Here is a 17,517-nt window from a genome sequence, read left to right on the forward strand (position 1 = left end):
AATACTTCTAATGTTTTTCCAAAAAAGATTTCCTTAGACTCTATCCCTAAACATTGGGAACATTTTTAATGTTTTAAATAAAGTAGCCAAACTATTTTTCCAGAATGATTAATCAACGTACCTTCCCACTAGTGTGTAAGAGCACCTTCGTCTCTCCTGTCCATCTGTGACTCTGCAGGTGCCTCTCTTTTTCACCTTTTCCGAATAAACCTGTCTTTTCAAAATGTAAAAGAAAAAAAGGCAATTTCCCTCCAGGAATAATGGTTTAAGCAAGGTCTTTCCCCACTCCCTCAGAGATACTAAATATTACAGAAAAAAAAACCCAAAACTTAAGACTATTAAATGGGCCTCTCTGGTAGCGCAAGGGGTTAAGCACAGCACTAGGAAGCTATGGGCAGCCACTGCAGCACAAGTTTGATCCCCGGCCAGGGAGGTATCCCCAAGGCACAGCAGACCTCTCCTGTCTCACCTGCTGCTCCCCTCAGCAATGTTATTTCAGTGGATCCGTCTGTCCTGTTCCCCACTCTGTCTTTGGTGAACATCTCAGCCCCCGCACCTCTGGCCTATACCCCAGTTCTTGTATGCATAAATAAATCTTTAAAAAAAAAAAGACTATTAAACTATGTAATGTTCTCCTGGCACATACTCTTCTGTGATTTAATACCCATGGATTTCTTATATAAGTGTACTTAGTGAGTACAGACTTCTTTGGGTTCTGCCGTTTTCAACCCTGTCCTTTCTACCCATCAACATATTTCACATCTTGATCATTTCTAAACAAACACCAGTTAGTTCAACAAGTTTATTGATTCCAACCAGAACCTCATTTAGGTAGAACTAACAGTCCTTGCCCCAGATTACAGTCCTTTTAGGGAGGTGGGCCAAACACATCACCAAACTCTATGCACATGAGAACTAGGGTATAAGCCAGAGGTGCCGGGGTGAGAGGACTTACCAGACGGAGTGGGGACCAGAACAGGCCTAGAAAATACATGCAAATTCATGTTGTACAAACCACTGAAGCACTGAGAATCAGCAGGAGGTTCATTGTGCTAATATACCCCAGAGACCTTGACCAAGTCCGATTGTCTGGGCTTATATAGTAATTTCCAGTTTTTGCTATTACATTTGCTATCACCTTTGCACAGCCTCCCACCTACTCTTGGCTCCTCACTCCCAAGAGTGGAATGATCTGATCGGAATGCAAGTCATTTCATGGCTCTCATTACCTATCACCAGGTTATTGGGTAAGATTTTCTTTAAAACAAGAGGATTAGCACACAGAAGGGCAGCTTCTGGACCACATCGTAGACAAGGCCCAGGACACCTGAGCTTTCCCATGAGAACCTGGGAATCCCTTCACCATTCGGAACCTTCATTTTCTTATCTACAAGGTGAGTGTTCGGATGGAAATGAATTGTGATCCCTTTCCACCAGAAATCCAGCCACATTTCCCCTGCTCTGTCCTGTAGCTCTTCTGATTCCTGAGGGCTCCGTCACTACCTCCGCGCAGGGGTTGCAGCTCCTGTGCATCTCCTCGGCAGTGGAGAGCCTAAATACTTGTGTGGTTGGCAGAGTTGACAGAGCCTAGGGCTGTGGAGCAACCTAGGAGTTCAGATTCCAACTGAGCAGTTGAAATCTCAGCCCTCCCACTTAGCAGCGGTGTGACCACCTCCCGGTGGTTTCTCCATCTGGAAGCGAGGTTCCTATGAGCGCCTACCTACTAGTGTTGAGTTTAGGCTCTGCCGGACGCCAAGGACATGGCCTGGACACGAAGATAGTGTTTTTGAAAATGTTTGCTGAATAAGTAAAACTTGGCACATAAACTTGGGGTGTCTTGACACTGCAACAGTGTCTTGACTGGTGACCAAACCTTGGGGGATGCCATCCCCATCCCTCACAGCCCAGAGATTTCAGTCCCAAGTCTCTAGACTATCAGGCCTCCCCTTAGGGGCGGGCAGAGAGGCCTGAGCTTGAAGCTGCAGGCTCCCTCCTAGCCTAGGGCCTCCCAGACGCCAGGAGATGCACAGTTCACTTTAAAAACCAAAATAAAAACAGAAAAGGCCAGTAGGATCACAACAATTGGGCACTTTTAATATTCTGTTGAGCAAAGTGAGGCATGAACACCGGCCCCTCACCCCAATAAATGCTGATGCTGCTGTTCACTAAGTAGCTGCCAAGGGTTCTCCGCTGTTCTCGGGCTGCACATCCCCCATGCCGAGACCGCCCCGCGCTCGGTGGGCACCCCAGCACCTCCCCCAGAATGGTAATTCCGGGGAGCAGGCTCCGCGAGGGAAGCGGGACCCCACGCCGCGCTCTGGGGCCCGCGAGGGGCCCTCTCCGGGCGGGGGACGGGGGGCGGGGGGCGGGGGGCGGGGGTTCGCTCCCGCGCCACGCGGCTGGGCCAATGGGAGCGCGCGCGGCGGGGCCCGGCGGTCCGCGCCGCGGCGGCTGAAAACCCGGCGCGCGGGCTGCGGGCTCCGGGCACGCGCCGCCGACCTGCCCCGGAGGCCGCGAGCCCGAGCGCGCGCCCGAGCGCCCTGCCCGGCCGGTGCGCGGAGCCGCCGGGCCCCATGGCCCCCGGGACCCCGGCCCCGCGGCCCGCCCCGGGCCCGCGCCACTTCACCTGGGCCGAGGTGGCGCAGCACTCGGGGCGCGAGGGGGAGCGCTGGCTCGTGGTCGAGCGGAAGGTTTACGACATCAGCGAGTTCGCGCGCCGGCACCCGGGGGGCTCGCGGGTCCTCAGCCACTACGCCGGGCAGGACGCCTCGGTGAGCGCGGCGGGCGGGCGGGCGGGCGGGCGGGGCCGGGCGGCCGGGGAGTCTGCACCCCGGCCCCCGCGCTTTCGGGGGAGGCCGGCCGGCGCCCGAGCAAACCTGTTGCCCGCGACTGCGCGCGCCGCGGCACGAGGCGGCCGCGGGAAATGGAGCCGGGCGTGGGATGGAGCCCGCGTCGTGCAGACACAAAGGGTCGCGCCGCCCGTGCGGGCCTCGGGTCTGGAGCCCGCGCCCGCGCCCGGGCGTGGAAGGAGACGGAGGAGACCCGACGCCGGCGCGGCCCGGCCAGGGCAGAGCCGCGACCTGCCTCGATGGCGGCGGGGGGAAGGGAGCGCCGCGCCGCGGGCTGGACGGCCGCGAGCAGGGGCGCGCGGGGCCCTCCCGGGGGCAGCCGCGGCGCGGCGGGCCCCGGTGACCAGGGCAGGGCAGGGCAGGGCAGGGCAGGGCAGGGCAGGGCAGGGGCGGCCGGCCCGGGGGCCGCGGGCACTGCGGGGGGCGGCGCGCTGGCGGCGGGGCCCGTGCACACGCTCGGGGCTCGGAGCCGCCGGCCTTTGTTGGGCGGGACCTGTCTGCGCGCCTGGGCTGCGGCCGAGCCGGGCCTCCGCGGGCGGCCAGCGCGCCCCTGCCCGCGCCGTTGCTCGTCTTTCCAGACCTGCGCTGGGGGCTGAGCGTCGGGCGCCTCCCTGCTGGATGCGAGAACCGGGGTGGCCTTTAGGGACTCCAAGGCTGGGGCGAGTCTCCTCCCCCCGCCCCCCTCCGCCGAGTCCCCTCCCTCCCGCCCTCCCCCGCGAGGCCCCTCCCCCTACGACCTCCCCGTCGCGTGACCCGTCCCGTACCCCACTCCCCGCCCTCGCCATCCCGGGGCGCGCTTCGGGCCGTCGGGGGCCCGTCCTGGCGCAGCGGGGCGGACGCCCCGGGAAGGGGACCCTGCCCGCCACCGCACGCGGCCGCCTGGAGGTTGAGGCCGGCGCCAGTGCGGGTCACCCGGAGTGACCCCCGGGGAGCCGGCGCATGCGCGGGCCGGGTGGGCGCCCAGACCGGGGCTTCCTACCGGGTAGTTGGGGGCCCGGGATGGCCGCAGCGGGGACAGCGATTGGTTGGGGTGTGTGGTGCCACCGGCCGTCGGCCCCGCCCTGGCTCCCGCCTCCGGGCGCTGCCAGCAGGGCCAGGGGGCTGACCTGGGGACTGGAATCTCCCGGGCCACCCGGATCCTGGAACCAAAACTAGGGCCCTGGGGCAGGCGGGGATCTGAGAGCTGGGAACAGTGGAGCCCCAGCCACAGCAGCCAGCGACCAGGGGAGGGGGAGCAAAGTAAAAATCCCCGTTTCCACGCAGGGAGTCTCCCTCATCACGCTGTGGTGAGCGCTGCCCCAGAGGCGCTTGTTACAAGTCCCACAGAAGACCTTAGTTTCATGCCCCCCCACTTTCTGGTTGTTTCTAACCTAGACTAAATTCACGCGTGAAAGGGGTCCCTAGACACAAGAAAGGGCCGCCCAGGCAGGTCTTCCCTGGTCTCCCCACCACCACTTTCTATCCCTCCGTGGGGAGCCCGTAGAATCGCAGTGCTGGGTGATCCTGGAAAAGGAATGAGTGAGCCCCCTCAAAGGGTGACTGGCTGGAGGGGGGCGGGGTCTTGCTTGGACTTGGGCGCAGCCCCCTTGCTGGCAGGACTGGGGGGGGGACTGGATCTGGGGGCTACCTTGGAGGTGAGCCCTCCTTCTGGGGAGCGGGGGCGCCACTGCTTCCTTGCTCAGCCTCTGCCTTCTGCTCTTGCAGGACCCCTTCGAGGCATTCCACATCGACAAGGGCCTGGTGAGGAAGTACATGAACTCGCTCCTGATCGGAGAGCTGTCTCCTGAGCAGCCCAGCTTCGAGCCCACCAAGAATGTGAGAGCCACTTTGCTGTTTGGTGACCCTGTGGTTGTTGAGGGGCGGAGCAGAGCCTAGATATGAGCCCAGGTGACACAGACAGTGGTTCTTGGGAGGCCTGAGGTCCCCTGCTTCTTGCGCAGGTCACTGGTCGCAGAGCCTGGGAGCCTGTAGATCTCACTAGGCCGCTGCTACCACCGCCGGCAGCAGCGGCGTGACACCTCGCCAAACACCCCCGTGGCTCTCACGTACCTGCAGATGCTTTCACAGCGTGGCCAGGACCACAGGGCTGCACAGGGTGGCGCAGGGACATGGATCACCGCACCCACGTGTTCTTAGGCAGAGTCCCATGGCACCTCCTCCGGTCACCCTTCCGTGGTGTTATGCTGTCCTCACCTAGGGCTTCCCACAGCATCCCTGGAGGTTGCTGCTGGGCCTGCGTCTCCGGCAGTGTTGGGCGGCAGCTGGGCAGAATGGCAGCCTTCTCCCCCCTCCATTCTTGCGCAGAAAGAGCTGATCGATGAGTTCCGGGAGCTGCGGGCCACGGTGGAGCGCATGGGTCTCATGCAGGCCAACCACATCTTCTTCCTGCTGTACCTGCTGCACATCCTGCTGATGGATGTCGCCGCCTGGCTCACTCTCTGGTTCTTTGGGACGTCCTTTGTGCCCTTCATCGTCTGCGCCGTGCTGCTGAGCACAGTTCAGGTGAGAGCCCTGGGCTTGCGGCCACCGTGGCCAACTCAGCATCCCTGGCTAAAGTTCTCTGAACCCTTCGGGCCAGGGAGTCCTGGTCTCTGCTCGGGGCAGAGCTGGGTACACCTGCGAGTTAGCGCAGAAAGAGCACACATCCCACTGTCTGTCCCATGCCACAGGCTTCTCAGTAAAGCCTGGCTTACTCCCCACCTCACACTGCCCAACATGCTATTAATGGGGTACACCTGACTGTCAGAAACTGTTGCCAAGCCTGCTGCTCGCCTTGGAGTTCGTCTCTGTCCCTTTCTGTAGTTTGGGTGTTCATTCGGTCAGAAGTCACAGGACTAGGTGGATGCAGGAAGTGGGAGAGGCTGAAGGACCTGATGAGTCAGTGAGAGGGACACTGGGCTGTGGGCCGTGGGCCGCACCCAGCACTGACCTTCTCCCCAGGCCCAGGCTGGCTGGCTGCAGCATGACTTTGGACACCTATCTGTCTTCAGGACCTCAACGTGGAACCACCTACTGCATCATTTTGTGATTGGGCACCTGAAGGTCTGTGGGATGGGGTTGGGGGCTCTGGAGCACCCATCGGAGTCGGGCTGCCTGGGGCAGCGGGGACACTGCGCCATCATACTCATGGCCCGCTTCTCCGCAGGGGGCCCCGGCCAGCTGGTGGAACCACATGCACTTCCAGCACCATGCCAAGCCCAACTGCTTTCGCAAAGACCCAGACATCAACATGCACCCCTTCTTCTTTGCCTTAGGCAAGATCCTCTCTGTGGAGGTAAGCAGAGGCGTCAGTGGCAGGGCCTTTTAGAATGGGAAGTGCTCGCCCTGCTGCCAGGGTCTGACAGCCTAGCTGGAGGGCTGTTTGAAGTTTCGAAGCACTGGGCGGTAAACACGCTGCCCAGGACAGAATCACCTATCCTCCCTTGTGGTCAGATTTCCTGAAAATCCCTGCTCATCCTCAAAGCTGATGGATGACCCTCCTCGGGGGTGCCTTCTGGACACACCTACCCCAGTCAGGCACCCCCTGGGCTTTGTATTGCTATTTTTTTTTTTTTAAGATTTATTTATTTATACAAGCACTGGGTACAGTCAGAAACACGGGAAGGTGAGAGAATTCACCAGAGCCAGAGCGGGGAACAGAACAGGCAGACTGACGAAATACACTGCTGAGGGGAGCAGTGGGCACAGCAGGAGAAGTCTACGTGCCATGTGGGGCCCTTGCCAGACAGCCAGGGATCTAACCAGCGCTGTAGAGGTTGCAGGCAGCCTCGCAGCCCAGCGCTCAACCGCTGCGCCACCGGGGAGGCCCGGCTTTGTATTGCTCTTTGTTAGATTTTGAGAGCCTACCAGTCAGGGTCTTCTCCATCGAGAGTAGGATCATCTTACTCTTCTCTGATGCCCAGTGTCTAGAACATTTGTTCACTGACCCCACCTACCTGACCCCAGTCAGCCTTCCAGGGCGTGGGCATTAGGTTGAGTTCTTGTAATGCAGCTGCTAAGGGGAGATGGTCTGGGATGGAGCTCTGGAGTCCTGCCAGGACCCCCTCCACCACTAAGTGACATTGCAGCATGCCACGGAGTTGTCCTTCAACACATTTCTGTTCTAGGCCTAAGTTGAAGGTGGCTTGGCTCTCCTCTCTCCTGTGAGAGGCGCTCTATGGACGGCTTTGGCAGCACAGACTATTCTGCCACCAGGAGCCCCTGGGCTGAGATGAGCAGCCTACCTTCTATCTTATTCTGGTTTGCGCCACAGTGTTCTGATCCTGGCGCCCAGCCCCGCCCACTCGGCTGGCTGCTTCTGGTGTGGGGATCTGGGGAGCACTCTGTCAAACTTAGATAGTGTCTAAATTTAAGAGAACTTTCTCTACTGCTTTTATTGCTTCTTGGTGCTAGGGGTTTCTGGAAAGTTCTCTCTACAGACTTTTAAAAATAGAGAATTATCTGGAACCAAAATAGCTGTCTCCTGGTTGCCTACTCATGAGGCTGAGTGTAGGCTGGCCTGTTAGTAAATGCCCAGGCTGCAGGCTATAGGCCTTGGATCAGCCCAGCAGGTACAGCTTACCAGCACTGATCCCTGTGCTGATCCACTGTGTCCGCCCCAGGGCCTTTCCACTCACGTGGAGGACAGGGGGTGCAGACACTTCACCCTAAATCCTGGCCTCCACAGGAGTCAAAACACCTTAGGGTCCAGCTACTAGGATCCTGATGGCGTTTGCTTGCTGTTCAAGGAGGCAGCAGTGGACAGGGCTCCTTGGGAACAGTTCCAGAGTCCTGCTGCCCACCTCCCAAACAAGGCAGATGCTCTTCCGCTTTTCCTGTTCATGTGTGGGATGGGGTAATTTCACCCCCACATATGAATCATCAGCAAGCCTTGTTAGTACTGCCTCCAGATATGCCAAATCCATGGCCATCTCCAGCCTTATGCAGCTCCCCGCAACTCTACCTGACCCCGCCTCCAGCTCAGTGAGCCTTTCGATTATGCCACACCAGGCAAAAGCCCTGCATGCCTACCCCCTGCCCCCCGCCCTGGGCACAAGTCCAGCTCCTCAGTGTCCTGACCTGGGCTCCCTAAGGCCCATCTAGTTTTCTGGCCTTTCAGCTGTTCTCCCCACTGCTGGTTCATCCCAGGTACGCGCCTTCTTCCTGGCCCTTGAGCACCCCAAGTCCTTGTACTGGCAGTTCCCTCTGCCTTAAGGGCTCTTCCCCTGAATTTACACCTTGCTGGCTCCCTCTCCTCATTCAGTTCTCAGATGTCAGTAGCTCAAGGAGGCCCAACCGACCACCCTCACAAAATGCTGCATCGGTCGCTCTGTCTTGTTTTCCTGGTTTTGATCTTAATTACCTTGGGCCCTGCTTACAAATTTATCATAAGCTCAGTAGGGATGGGAGCTCTTTATTACCTCTGTATTCTCAGCACCGACGACAGTGTCTGACACATAGGCGGTGCTCAGAGTACTTGTTGAATGACTCGAGTTAATACAGAAAGAACGCTCAGTCCAGCAATGCCCTGCACAGCAGGGGGACACTTGAGAGAAGGGTGGGTGGCGCTCTGCTCTGCACTGAGTCCCTGTGCCGAGGTCGGTCATCTGATCAACAGCACTTGTTGGGGCAGAGGTGGGAGAGCCATCAAGGGCAACAGGAGAGCTTTGTTGTCATGTTCCTGGAAACCCATGCCAGGGGCTTCTGGGCTGGTTGGATGACCGGCAGGCAGGCCCAGCCTGGCTTAGAGCCATGAGGCTTACAAAATAACCACTACCATGGGGAAAAACCTTGCCAAAACCTTCAGATTGCATAGTTATTTTTCACGTACTTTCTACAAATAGATGCCAAACTTTGCCTAGCTTTCAAGGGATTTTATAAAGCTCGTGTTGAAGTCAAAGAGACCAAGAAGATTTTGATGGGAAAGAGAAAGGCCTGGATGGATGTACAGGAACGGTTTTCCTGTGTCAAAGTGAAAATGTCTATGGAGACTCTGATGTCACACAAGTGCCAGATGGAAGGAAGGGGGACCTGGTGATGCGGATGCCTTTGAGTGAACAAAGGAGACCTGAGGACCAGGGGACGTGGGTGCCTCTGTGGACCTGGGGCCATGGAGCTGCATGTCACGATGCAAAGGCACACAGCAGCCTGGGCTGCACCTACCAAGCCCAGAGGTCAGGCTGGGCCTGCAGAAGCCTTCCAGTATGCCTGGGAGGCTTCCGCCCTCACCCTCCCAGAAAGGGGCCTAAACTCCAGAACAGGGAAAAGCCAAAGTCAAGGGCGAGGACAATGGGTGACTGATCTGTGTTTGTGTCTCTTCACAGCTCGGGAAACAGAAGAAGAGGTACATGCCTTACAACCACCAGCACAAATACTTCTTCCTGAGTGAGTGTCTGCGACTAGCACCCTCCAGGGCACTGCCTTGGGAGGGGCGCAGAAGCAACTCCCAGTGCTTTACTCCCCCCTGGGGGCTCTCTGCCGTCTCCACTGAGCTGTCACAGGCTAATGTTTGCTCAGAGGTCACGGTGCCAGGGCCAACTAGTTTTTGCAGCTCTATCCTGGTATCCTGCTGCTTCCAGTGGACTGGGAAGCTGCGGTGATGTGCCCATGGGGCGGGGGTGGGGAAATGGCAGAGGGGGCAGCTCCAGGCTGGAGGCCATCTCTCCAGCACTGACCAGCCTTTTAGTACCTGGTGCTGCTCACACCACCTCATCTCCCTGCCTCCTAGTCGGGCCCCCAGCCTTGCTGCCGCTCTACTTCCAGTGGTATATTTTCTACTTTGTCATCCAGCGGAAGAAGTGGGTGGTGAGTATGCATGGCCCAGGACTCCCTGTCCCTTTGTCTCCTGCACCCTGAGGGAGGGGGAAGGGCATCTCCAGGAGAAATGGCAAAGATTTATTTGAGAACCAGGCGCAGCTCTTCCCTACCCTGATGCCCACACCTGATTTCATAAAGCTGGCATCTCCTGACATAATGCCCAGGGCTGGGCTGGGGACCAGGCAAGTAGAGAAAGAGGCAGCAGCTCCTCTCAGGAAACTTCTAATAAAGCAGGATGTGGTTGATATCAGAGAAGAGCTACAGGTAGAAAGTTCTAGGGTTCCAGAAAGGGCCTGGCTGGATAAGAGGCATGAGAAAAGGCCACGTGAAGCCACTCTAGTTGCACAGGACTGAAGTGGGGCAGGTGAGCATGGCCCTCGAGCAGAGAAACTGGGATGTGAGGGTGCTCAGCCACTGGATGTGTTGGGAAGGACTAAAGTGTCCTCAAGTGCACCTCAAGTGTCCTCAAGTAGGGTGCAGAAAAACAACTGGAGAGTTGATCGGGTGCTGGGACTGACTGGGTCTTGAACTGGGCAGGTTGAAGGATTTCGGTAGCTTGGGTGCGGGGGGGGGGGTGGTACAGACAGCAGGGAGACCCCGAGGGGACCTATAGAGGAAGAGCAAGGTGGCTTGGGGGTGGCAGGAAGGACAGCTGAATGGAGAAGCCAGTGGTGGCTGAGTGTCCCAGTCGGGAGGGCCCAGGAGGACACCCCTTGCAAGGAATAGCCGAGTGGGAGCGGAGGTGCCCGAGCCGCCAACGCACACCGCCTCTCGCCACAGGACTTGGCCTGGATGATCTCCTTCTACGCCCGCATCTCCCTCACTTATGTGCCGCTGCTGGGGCTGAAGGGCTTCCTGGGCCTTTTCTTCCTGGTCAGGTTGTATCTAATGGGGCACAGGGAAAGCCAGCTGTTAGATCTGGGGACTGTGTTTTGGGGAGCAGGGGGTGTATCAGATGTCGGCTTAGGAGGGCGCAGGGGGAGGGGGTCTGAGAACTCTGGACTCTGCAGATACTATTTCTCTCCATGTGCTGTGTGTACCCACCAGGTTTCTGGAGAGCAATTGGTTTGTGTGGGTGACACAGATGAACCACATCCCCATGCACATTGATCACGACCAGAACAGAGACTGGGTCTCCACCCAGGTAAGGGACGGTCGCTCGGTCACTCTGGACGTCACACCACTCATCACAAGCTGCAGGCGCCGGGTCGGGGTGGGGCGGACAGTGCTAAAAGCCCCACTCAGCTGTGTATCCACTTGAAGCTTCTCTGCCTCTGCCGTGGGGAGAAGGGAGTGGGGCCCCCAGCATCCCTCCTCAGCCAGTTTACCTGGAGAAGGCTAGGCGGGCCTTTCTCTCCGTCCCCAGCGCCTGCTCTCCCCTGACCCTGTCTTCCAGCTCCAGGCCACCTGCAACGTCCACAAGTCCCCCTTCAACGACTGGTTCAGTGGACATCTCAACTTCCAGATTGAGCACCAGTGAGTGGGGAGACCTGGGAGGGTGCACATGTGGGGGACAGGTGGGAGCCAAGGAGTAGGAGCCACTAACTGCCCCTGTCCTCCCGAAGTCTGTTCCCCACGATGCCGCGGCACAATTACCATAAGGTGGCTCCCCTGGTACAGTCCCTGTGCGCCAAGTACGGCATCACGTACCAGTCCAAGCCTCTGCTCTCCGCCTTTGCCGACATTGTCCAGTGAGTACCGGGCCTGGGAAGAGGCGAAACGTGGAGGGAGCGACGGGAGGGCCTGCTCAGTGGTCTGGAATGGAGGTCCCCAAGGCCAAGGGTGGCCACTGCTGGTCTGTGGCGAGCTCAGGCCTTTGCTCCCAGGCGGTGCCCACCCACTTCCTCAGAAGCCTGGGGAGGACAGCCTTCATGTGGAAGGGGCCTGGCCGCGGAGAAGGGCCTCCATCCCTCTGGAAGAGCCTTTCTCGCTACTGCACTTCTGGGGCTCAGCTTTCTCACTGCCTGTCCTCCTCTTGCCCCCGCAGCTCCCTGAAGGAGTCGGGGCAGCTCTGGCTGGATGCCTACCTGCACCAGTAACAGCCGCGCAGCCGAGAGAGGAGCCTCTGGAGCCAAGGCAGCGGGGAGCCGGAGGGGCAGCACCACTACACTTCTAATATTGGGGGAGACCAATCCAACTCCTCCCCCTTCTCTTCCTGGTACAGAACTCAGATCCTGAAGGGGTGCGGAACATGCACACCCCCTGGAAGAAGGGATACAACTGTGGGCAGGGCCGTGAGAGGTCCCTGCTTCTTCCAGGTTGGCAGATGCAGATGGCTGGTGAGGAGAGGAAGCCAGGAGGTGTGTGAGAACAGGGAGTTAGGGAAAGATTTAGCACTAAACCTGCCCCAGGGTAGGGGTGAGCCAGCCTCACGGGTCCACCCCTCAGTGCCTACTCCACCCTTGCACACCAGCTTCAGACTTCAGAGGTTCACAGGCTGGAGGGAGATGAAGCAGCTTAGCCTTTTGTGCAAGATTTAGGAAGACAGCATTAGTGCTTAGAATCCTGAGCCTCTCCGTCCAGAGGGCCAGGGGAACATCAGGTCCTAGTCTTGACGAAACAAGTCACTGATTAAAATCCCTTAAGTTTTTGAGTCACTTCTGACACCACCCGCGCGCCCAGGAAGGGGAGGCCGCTCCTTGCTCTACAAGTAGGTGGGACAACTCAGTCCTCTCCCTGGAAACATGACCCCCGGTGGTGTCCACTGCTTCCCTGCCTATGATTGCAAGTTTAATAAAATAGCCATCAGTGAGCACAAGGGACTGCATGGAACACAGGTGCCTCGGCCACAAAGCCTGTAAAGGAGAGGGGAGATCGTCACAGCTGGAACCACCGCGGTACCGCATTACTGCTGAGCGGGAGCGGTGGGTCCTGCTCAGACCAACTGTAGATCTAAGCCAGAAACAGGAAGATCAAAATAGAGAAGCTTATGATGGCCACTGCTCTCTGCAGGCACCCTGTGTCTTTCTCTGCGGGAAATCAGGTAGGAATTTCAGATAATCTCCTATGGTCTAATATGGAAATACAGTTTTTTAATTCTGGTTTTTATAAAGTAAAACAGCTTAACCTCCCTCTAGAGAGCAGAAATAGGCATGTGCCCCAGGAATCGTTCCTGGTCCCAGGGCCTGTCCTCAGCACCCACGCTTCCCTCCCTACGCCCACAGACTTTCCGCCCCAGGGAAGAGATTATTCCTGCACCTGCTCAGCAGCATCTGCTTTAGGCATTATTAACATTTTGGACACTGGGACAACTGCAAACTTCAAGAAGGAAAAAGCAGCAGAGCCTTGTGCAAGTTCATCTTTTGTTTCAGGAGAGAATGGCAGACAGGGAGATGGTCTAGGGGTTGTTCAGGGGCCAGAGGCACCGCCTGTGGAAAGGCTCATGATTACTTCCAGGTTTGTCAAAATACAGGCAGGTTAAGAAAGAGGTGGAGACCTGGCTGTGAGTTGGGATCTCAAACTAGAAACTGAATGGAGTTCCACTGTCATTGGCTTCCTCCCTCCAGAATAGGTGCGGACCTTTCTCCATCCCTGTTCCCTGCAGTGTCGCCAGCTGTCAAGCCATCTGGCTTAGGACCCAGGCTGCCCAATCTGAGCAAACCCAGCAAGGCTTACTGAGCCAAGTCCAAACTTCTGGGAACTTCCTCAAAGCATCTCAACCACTGTGGCCTTCTCGCTTCAGCCTAGACCAGCGTGGTCCCACATGGCCAAGGGACAGACCAGTGACGAAAGGCTCAGACTGTTTGTAACAGTCAGATGAGTGGTCTCAGCCAATCAGATGGCAGATGAGGACAGGATTAGTGGGCAGGGCACCTTTTCTTACAGGTCGTGGCAGGAGTAACATTTTTAAAAACGCCAACTTGTACGTTTATCTTTGTTCCCTTTATCTTCCTGTGACTTTCCTGGAGGCAATTTCTTTAATTAGGTCCAATATCAGTATCCTCTGTGTGTGTGCCAGTCCTGTTACATCCCAGTGAAGTACAATTGAGAAATAAAGTTAATTCTGACCAAATAAAGGCTGTTAACCCGTGATCCTCCTTGTCACTCCCGCGTGGGCCGACAGGGCCTCCACAGGCTGCTGTGCCCTGTCTACTCGCGTGGCTCTAACTGCTTTCTGAACATGAGTCCCTGGAGATGGACTCCCCTTTGCATAACCCTTTTGGACAAAGGGAGGAGTATCGGGACCCTCAGGAAAACATCTAGGCAAGGGGGAAGTACAGCAAGAAAAGCAAAGCCGACGCCCACACATTCATACGCTTCCCACGTGCCTCCTTTCCTCCTGCCATGAGGCAACATCCTCACTCTGAATCCTACATGGTGAGTCAGTCTGACTCATTTCTACTCCCAACATGACCAGTCCCCAAACTTTTCCTTTTTGCTTAAATCTCTCAGAGCTGGCCTGCAAAGCAATCCTTTAATCTCCATCCTACTAGAACGGCTCTCTTTGCTGTGCAAATTAGACCATGCAGTATAAAAATTTGCAGCAGCATAGATTTTCCCTGAAGTGTCAGTGGGAAATAAACTTCCAGAATTTCAAATAATAAAAACCACTCTACTTGCTTGACTGCAAGGTACTAGCTGGACTGCAGGGAGGTGACAGCTAAGAAGGTTCCCTGGGCCCAACTGTGATTCCCACAGGCTTAGCTGCACAGGACTTGGATCAGGAAATGGAGTTTCCAGTAAGCATTTGGGGTTTCTTTTCTTTTTAAAGATTTATTTATTTATACAAGCACTGGGTAAAGTCAGAAGCGCGGGAGGGTAAGAGAATTCAACAGAGCCAGAGAGGGGAGCAGAACAGGCAGACAGACGAAACACTGCTGATGGGAGCAGTGGCATGGCAGGAGAGGTCTGTCACGCCATGTGGGCCCCTCGCCGGTGGCCGAGGATCGAACCGGCGCTGCAGAGGCCGTGGGCAGCTTCGCAGCCCAGCTCTCAACCGATGCGCCCCCAGGGGAGGCCCCTAGTAAGCATTTGACTTGTTCACTTTGGGAACACTGATTTCATCCATCACCAGCTGCAGGAGACAGGGCAGTGAACATAACTAAGAAGCCTACCTTCAGGCTAGAACTTTCTATCCCTACTAGTTATGAGGGTGTCCCTGGGGAGACTATCCCCTCCCTGTTTCAACGAGAAGAGCTCTTGTATCTGAGGCTCCACATAAGATTTCACTTGAAAAACAGATCGCTCCATTTAAAAATTTGAAAACCACAAGTCTTTAGCCTTGAGGCTTAATCTGTCAAAATGCTAACTTAAATTTCAGTAGCTTAAGTGTCCTTGTTAAAAACCTCCAATGCGTAGTATAGGAATGCTAAGAAGTTAGAAACACCAAGTAGCCCTACCTCCCCATCCCAGTTTTATCAGGAGCATCAAACTTGCAACACAACAACATTCCATCTCAAGCAGCAGCTGAGTCTGATGTTACAAAGGAACAAGGGAATGATTTTTGAATGGCAGCTCTCACAATTTACAAACGGGTCAGTGCTTGGATGCTATGGAGCAGCTGACCTAAACTATGAGGTGTTCTTCAAGGAGTCGTCTTTCTCTCACACAATTGGTAGAAAAGTAGAGTTTCACTAAATGTATTAAAACTTCCTTCCCGGCCAGATACTAAGCTTTGTGCCCCAGCTGCCCTGGCCATTCCATGGGGCATGGCGCCCTCTTGTGGCCACCCTCAACCCACCTGTTTCTAGGCTACAATTTTAGCATGCCATCTAGGAGCAAAAGGAACGCTACCTTCTGCCCGAAGGCTGGGCGCTCGGCATGTTTACAACTTCTAAAAGAACACAACGTTCTGGTTACTCTGATAATTTTATTGACTTTTTTTCTCATAACTTTGAAATAAAAACATCACACCAAAAGTAGCATTTTATCCCAAAGTCTCAATTCAGTTGGATGGTCTCAGAGAAGCCATGAGAAAAACTGCCACCTCGCCCCACTGAATAACCACTATAAAGGCTCAGGCTCACTCTCCCCCCCCCCCCCACGACACAGCCAGTACTCTAACCTTGCTGCCAACTCCAGAACCCCCACCTCTCGGTCAGTCTCATCTCGGTGGCTCTTCCCACAGGCTCACGCCGGGCCTTCCCGATGACGCTCCTTCAAGGTGGGTCAGGACAGCCAGAGCAGCACAGTCTGCTTCCATCACCTCCCGCCAGAAAATCATTTCTGTACAGTCCTTTGTTTCCACCATTTTTCTCCCTCTCCCTCCTTCCCATCTCGTTGCCATCACCGTCACGTAACAATGGATTCAGTGTCCATCACGTTGCCTGGGCGGTGGTTTGAGCCTGACATACTTTCCTGAGCTAAAAAGGGAGGAAACAAAGTACCTCTGTGGCCTTCCTGCCATAGATCAAGTGAAAAAGGGAAAAGCACTACTGATAAGGGTAGCGCGAGAAGCCCTACCCCCTCCCCGCCCCCACAGAGGTCCCTAGCGCTAGCTCTTGAGGGTGCAATACGGCAGATATTCTGGGGTCAAGAAGGTATCACGGGGGGAAACTCATTTATTTCCCCCTTTTGAACTTCCCTGCTGCCCCAGTCTTTGCCTTCTTCTTATTGGGTCCCTTGGATTCTGGCTCCTTGCGCTTAGCTGAAGAGAGCGAGCCAGTCACCTTGAAGAAGTCATCCAGGCGGCCCTGGGTGCTGCCCTGGCGGCTCTTGCTCAGTCTCTTGACCCCGCTGCGGATGCGCTCCTCAGAGAACTGCTTTTCACCACACATGAACTTGACGAGCTCTTCTTCATTGGGCTCGCTCCACTTTAGCTCTACTGACTCGGGGTCGAGCACCTCCGGGTCCAGAAAGAGCTGCTGGGCCTCCTTGTGGAGCCAGTTTTCCGGCACGGGGTACTTGTTGGGATCGAGTCGACGCACAATCTCCTCAATGCTCTTGTGCTTCTGGATGAGGTCCACGGCCCGCTTGGGCCCGATGCCCCGAATGCTCTCACAGTAGTCACTGCCCAGCAGGATGCACAGATCCACAAACTGCTCCTGGTTGAGGCCCAGATCCTGCAGAATCCGGCCCAGGTGGAATTCCTGGATCGGCAGCTTCTTGGCCTCGCTGGCAGTCAGGTGCCGCATGAGCACGGGGCTGCCGAAGGTCAGGCAATCCATGTCCTCCGTGGCTGCGGCATAGACTTTGCCGGCCTTCACCAGGGCAGCACAGCTGGCTTCAGCCTCACTGGGCGCGTCGAGGAATGGGATGCCCATGAGGCTCAGCAGATGCTTGCACTCATCGTTGTGTTGCTTGGTGACCTTCACCAGCCGCTTAGTAAACTTTTCCACCTCCTCCTCGGCCCCAGCAGCCTGAGCCTGCTGCAGCTGCTTCTCCGCCTCAGCCCGCCGCTCACTGCGTTTGGCCAGCTCCCCTGACTTGAGCTGCGGTGGCTTGCCATCGAAGACATACACGGGCTTGATGCCGTTCTCCATCATGCGGATGGTGCGGTAGAACATGCCCATCAGGTGGCTGGTGGTCTCACCCTCCTCATTCTGCAGCACGTCTCCACCCTGGCGCACGGCAATCAGGAACTGATAAATGCTCATGGAAGCATCGATGGCCACCTTGCGGCCAAAGTAGCTCTTGATGTCATTCTCTCGGATGGCACCAGGGGCCACATCGGCAATCAGTTTGGCCAGGCCTTGAATTCCCATAGCAACAGAGGAGGGCTGGCTTAAAAAAAAAATAAAAGGGCCAGTAAGACAAGGAGGAATGTAAAGGATACAAAAGGACAAGGGCCACAGCTGGTGCTATCTCACCAACTTCCCCACCTGAAGATAAACAAACAAATTTAACCCAACAAAAAGGACAGCAGGTCAGCAAGGTAGAGGATGAAAGATGAACAAGACAGTTTCCCATTTGTCAAGAAATTTACAGCTTAGCA

At 56.3% G+C, this 17,517-nt stretch overlaps 2 protein-coding genes across 2 annotated transcripts; one reads left to right on the forward strand and one right to left on the reverse strand.

The window, feature by feature from the left end:
• Nucleotides 1-2,407: 2,407 nt before the first annotated feature.
• Nucleotides 2,408-11,683, forward strand: FADS1 (fatty acid desaturase 1; the record flags this gene model as incomplete). Its single annotated transcript, XM_084252758.1, is given in 13 exon segments — nucleotides 2,408-2,449; nucleotides 2,451-2,771; nucleotides 4,554-4,664; nucleotides 5,154-5,351; nucleotides 5,790-5,891; nucleotides 5,995-6,123; nucleotides 9,152-9,212; nucleotides 9,556-9,632; nucleotides 10,425-10,522; nucleotides 10,692-10,788; nucleotides 11,041-11,120; nucleotides 11,210-11,335; nucleotides 11,632-11,683. Coding segments are annotated over 13 exon segments (1,494 nt in total).
• Nucleotides 11,684-16,144: 4,461 nt separating this feature from the next.
• Nucleotides 16,145-17,287, reverse strand: FEN1 (flap structure-specific endonuclease 1; the record flags this gene model as incomplete). Its single annotated transcript, XM_084241523.1, has 1 exon — nucleotides 16,145-17,287. One exon carries the CDS (start codon nucleotides 17,285-17,287, stop codon nucleotides 16,145-16,147), a length of 1,143 nt encoding a protein of 380 aa, XP_084097649.1.
• Between the last annotated feature and the right edge of the window lie 230 nt (nucleotides 17,288-17,517).

Source organism: Talpa europaea (genome assembly GCF_964194135.1).
Source record: "Talpa europaea genome assembly, chromosome: 1".
Lineage (NCBI taxonomy): Eukaryota > Metazoa > Chordata > Mammalia > Eulipotyphla > Talpidae > Talpa > Talpa europaea.